This window comes from Henckelia pumila, chromosome 4 (genome assembly GCF_033568475.1).
Source record: "Henckelia pumila isolate YLH828 chromosome 4, ASM3356847v2, whole genome shotgun sequence".
NCBI classification, from domain to species: domain Eukaryota; kingdom Viridiplantae; phylum Streptophyta; class Magnoliopsida; order Lamiales; family Gesneriaceae; genus Henckelia; species Henckelia pumila.
The window spans coordinates 12,002,201-12,007,032 of record NC_133123.1 but is presented as its reverse complement, the minus strand read 5'-3'; the positions used below and the strand labels follow the sequence as shown (position 1 = coordinate 12,007,032).

The 4,832-nt window shown below is 31.6% G+C and overlaps 1 protein-coding gene across 3 annotated transcripts; it reads right to left on the bottom strand.

Moving 5' to 3' along the window:
• Positions 1-816: 816 nt before the first annotated feature.
• LOC140863876 (MADS-box protein SOC1-like) lies at positions 817-4,174 on the bottom strand. Of its 3 annotated transcripts, none has more exons than XM_073267645.1 (8): positions 3,985-4,174; positions 3,595-3,783; positions 2,361-2,448; positions 2,119-2,186; positions 1,868-1,967; positions 1,682-1,723; positions 1,527-1,568; positions 817-1,229 (listed from the first exon to the last, which is right to left on the bottom strand). In XM_073267645.1, the coding sequence occupies exons 2-8, from the start codon at positions 3,774-3,776 to the stop codon at positions 1,086-1,088; spliced, it is 666 nt and encodes a 221-aa protein (XP_073123746.1). In that variant the 5' UTR covers positions 3,777-3,783; positions 3,985-4,174; the 3' UTR covers positions 817-1,085. The 3 variants fall into 3 exon arrangements, with proteins under 3 accessions (XP_073123746.1, XP_073123748.1, XP_073123747.1); XM_073267647.1 differs by having other exon boundaries at positions 2,119-2,180; positions 3,985-4,172; XM_073267646.1 differs by lacking the exon at positions 3,985-4,174 and adding an exon at positions 3,892-3,957.
• Between the last annotated feature and the right edge of the window lie 658 nt (positions 4,175-4,832).

Here is a 4,832-nt window from a genome sequence, read left to right as displayed (position 1 = left end):
GGAGTTCATCATAGAATTTCCCGCTTTTTGAAGCTTATAACTAGTGTGATTATTTCCTTCAATCCACACACAAAAATATATTCAAGATCTCATTCAAAGTATTCTCTTGCATTTCATATTGTTAGCTTCTCATTTGACCTCCATTAATTTTTGGTGATAAAGTAAAAATACGATTTGAGTTCGCTGAAATAGTGAATTTGTGTTTAATTTGCTACTGGTTCAACTGTTGTATCCTGAAAAACAGACGTTCTTACGTGTTGATCCTCAAGCACCTCATGGAGGCGACGAATCTGTTTTAAGGAAACTCTAATTTTCTACAGGTTTTGGTTTGGTTTACAATTGCTTTACAGTTTTCTTATTAATTATTTCTCGTTCACAGTATTATTTTACTGTTTCAATCATTGTTTTATATTGTGCCTACGAGATCATTTCTGTTATAGTCGTATCTTGAATTTATGCACGTTTGACCAACACTATCTCGGTGTATTGGTGTGCTAGTTGTCCCACAAGTTGCATATGTAAACAATGACAATCATCTCTAATTCAATTACTAGCTTTTGGGCCAGATTGAGTTATATATGTGCAAGTTATTTTTGCTTTGTCATATGATCCAAACTCAGTTGACCTCTTCGTCTAATTTCACTACGATGTCACAAAAAAGGTGAATGAAGCCCAATAACTTGTACTCCCTGCAGCCTACTTCATGCACATACACATCGATGGCGCATCGATAGAGTTTTGGAGCCATTGTCCAAGCTAGCTAACCGACTAAACAATAAGTTTTTGTCCATCTTTATTTTACGAAAATGATTAAATAATATTCAAATTGCTATAGAACCTCATTATACATAAACGTTAACGTCACACTTGATAATGGCCCACCAAATGAAATACACCACCGTGGGGCTAAAAAAACACAAAAACATCATGTAACCAAACATTAACTGGCAGAAATTGATGTATGCTCTTAATTCGAGTGGTATTAACCAATTCTTAGTAAATCGATAGACAACCGATAGGTCACGAAATGGACACAGAGAAGTGCACACCAGCTATAAATGTCTTACTCACACGGTGATCACGATTCACTGTTGAAGGAAGAGCGTATAGTTTCGAATCTCAGGCAGGCCGATGGACAACGCGGTCTCCACATCGGAGACTTCACTTGTCTCCACAATAGGAACCATTGCATTATCCTCGTTAGATATTTGACGTGGTTCGAGTCTCAACTGTAACAATTATTAATTCACTACCTAGTATTATTACCACTATATATCTGGCAAGCAACTACACTTTCATCATTAATTTGCCAAGGAAAAAACTGTTGATCATAAGTGAATGAAACTTGCAATGAAAGATATTTTTAGCTTAGTATAACAGTTTAACTAATTTATGCGACGCAATGAAAGATACACATTTTTTAATAAAAAAAAACCATACTTATAACATATAAATTTTGATCGTGCTAAATATATTTTTTGTAGTAACAACTATACCATCTGAAATGGTCAAATTCTTTTACTTACCTTCTCACGCAGCATTGCGTTTTCAGCAACCAGGGTTCTCTCCTGGAAATTAAATGTTCCAAAATGAAAAAATATAAGAAACTTGATGGAATCAATTTAATGGAACATAAATTAATACAGCATTTAGCAATTTCTCATTATAAGCTCTTAATTACCTTTTCTTTCAGTTGGTCAATCTGTTTCCTGTATAAGCTCATCTGATCAATGTATACATGCATGGCAACATTAAATCAAGCGATTATCGCGTGAATGAATCTTCCTCGACACGAATATACATCAAACACGAGCTATAAGTTGTCATCAAAACTTTTGATATCGGTTTTTAGCCGGTTATAACATACCTTTCTAGCTCGGATGATGCTGACGCTACGATCCAACTGTCTCTCTAATTTTTGCAATTCTTGAATGCTGCATGTCCCCAGACCTTCCCCATGGAGTTTCCTGAAATGTGCTTTTGTGTGTGTGTATAAATTTTGATTAAAAATGTCATTCAAAAATAAGAAAAACAAAAAATAAATGGAAGAATATATACATACATATATATAAGAGATTGATAAGAAAAAGGTTTTGGATAAGTACTGTTTGTTCAAACCTTTTTGAAGTTTCAAGTTGCTCTATCTTCTTCGCCATTTTTTGAGCTTCGTGTTTTAATTGCTGCAACTTTTTGTATAAATAATTACAATGCTTGTTGCTAGAAACACTCCAAACATATATATAGGTAGTGTTTGGAATTGCTCGTAAGAAGCGGTTTTGAGCTTTTCCTTCACAAGCTCAAAAGCGATTCTTAGAAGCAATCTCAAACACTACAATAGTATTGAATGAAATGATTTCAACCTGTGCATTCTGATCCACAAGTGGCATCGTGGAATCCTGATCAGTGTTCTTAATATGCCTTTTGTAGCGTTCTATGGTATCTTCCATGCTAAAAAAAGAAAAAGAAATCGAATGTCAATTTTTAAAAAAAGATAGGACATAAAAAGATTTCCGGTTCTACGTGACATTATCGTTATCATACAAAGCCTTTTTTCCCTTCTATTAAGCATGTCCAAAAGAAAATTATAACCTCGTTTTTTGTTGCATTCCATTAGCCATGCATATGAATATCCTTTAAGCATATTTTGGTTCGACTGATATATATGATGATTCCATTAGCCTTATAAATAATTCTTTAAGCATGGTTTGGTTCGATTGGTATGAAATGATGAATAAGTATATATCTATTGAACGAAAAATCATTTGATTGTATATGATATAAGAGATGAGACTAAATTTAATAAGTGAACCAAATGTGGGATATATATATATAAGGATTTTTTTTTTTTTTTGGATATATATATAAGTTATATATAAAGATCATACTGTATAAATGTGAATTAAATATGGATCCTTGAGTTTGATTGAAAAGACTGAAATAACCGTGAGAATTGAGTCACTTATATATCAAAAACCTCTTCTTCTTCTTTTTTTTTTTAGAAGGTAACTTATATATCAAATTAAAAACTTCTTCCTTTTAAAGACCATATTTTTGCGTTACATTATTCTTCTAATAGACCAACAATGAATCACTCTACTTGGACAGACACTCACTTAATAGTATATTAGTAAAAAGGTGAACCAAATGTAGGATATATAATTTATAAAGATCATACTGTATAAAGGTGAATTAAATATGGATCCTTGAGTTTGATTGAAAAGACTGAAATAACCGTGAGAATTGAGTCACTTCACTTATATATCTAAAACCATTTTTTTTTAAGGTAACTTATATATCAAATTAAAAACTTATTCCTTTTGACGACCATATTTTTGTCTTACATTATTCTTCTAATAGACCAACACATGAATCATTCTGCTTGTACAGACACTGACTTAATAGTACATTAATAAAAATTTATTAATATATCTGTTGATAAAAAAAAATTACCATAAGAAAATGACCATATACATTTTTTAATGTTATTTTTTCACTTTGAGAACTCTATTCTTTCATAATTGGGAGTGAGAAAAAAAAATCAGCTCTACCATGAAAAAGAGGGGTGACCGCAAAATACATAGAATAAAGTTTGACCTTGAAGTTGCATATTCATTGAGCTTGCCTCTTGGAGAGAAGATGATGAGAGCAACCTCAGCATCACAGAGAACGGAGAGTTCAAAAGCTTTTTTGAGAAGCCCTTTTCTTCTCTTGGAGAAGGTCACTTGCCGGCTCGTTGTGTTCTCTATTCGTTTCAGTTGGGTCTTGCCTCGCACCATATTCTCACTGCATATTCAAATTCATCCAACAATTCAAAAATATAAAAATTTCAAGATTTATATGTATATATATCTATATATGGTGATCGAATCAACGGAGCAGACATTATTTTACATGTGTTTGTTTCAATTCTGCATTTATGTATTCAGGGCTAGCTAACTAGTGTGGTGAAATTTTTGTTGGGTTATTCTTGATTTGTACGCGTACCTTTTGAACCAACAAAAAAAAATGGCAAGATCGATGAGAATGGTGTAAAAAAGGGTGGGTGACAAATTTGGAAAAAAGCTGAGAGAATATTAGGACTACAAATGGAAGAAGCAAATCAGGTGTGTGTGTGTGTGTTTCTGAAAGAGTGCCGTGCGGGTATTTTGTGTTGAAAAAGAGGAAAAAACAGAGAGAGAGAGAGAAGAATAAGGATTCTTTTTTGTGTATTTTGAAATTAAATTTAATTCCAAAAGTCATCGATAACATATAACATTTTAGATTTATTATTTTATTGAGTGTCTATAATTAAAGTGACGTGAATATTATAAGCTTCACCTGATAAATAACAACTTTGAAATTAAAATGAAACAGGGGATTGTGTTTTAAAAAATGTCAAAAAAAAAAAAAAAAATCTTCGCCAGAAGATGGGGTGGCCTGTTTTTGTAAGAAAACAAAAAAAAAATAAAAAACAACTATAAAGAAATCATCAAGCATTTCCCTAATTAGTTAATGAGCTAATATAAATGTTTACAATTTATATAGCTGGCCAATATATAATATATCTCTTTAATATTATTTTTTCTTTTCAAGTTAGTCTTCAATATTTGGGTGGAACAAGATGATTTATTTTATTTTATTTTATTTTTTCACGTTTCTTAAATTTGTTACTTTTTAATTTTTCAAATTGAGATATACCCTTGCGAAGTGTAAAGAAACAGATGAGTGATTAATCTACGGTGATTTTTTTTTTTCTTCTTATATATCATATGATATTGGAACTCAAGTTTCTTACATTAAAATAAGGGAAAACTGTAATTTGGTCATTTATGTTTGTTATTTTGCGATTTCGG

Excerpts from the sequence above, each read along its gene's own strand:
- LOC140863876 (XM_073267645.1), bottom strand. The coding sequence starts at position 3,776 with ATGGTGCGAGGCAAGACCCAACTGAAACGAATAGAGAACACAACGAGC. Across the intron at positions 2,187-2,360 it reads TTGTGGATCAGAATGCACAG|TTGCAGCAATTAAAACACGA; the intron begins GTTGAAATCATT and ends TTATACAAAAAG. Across the intron at positions 1,569-1,681 it reads TTGACCAACTGAAAGAAAAG|GAGAGAACCCTGGTTGCTGA; the intron begins GTAATTAAGAGC and ends TTTAATTTCCAG.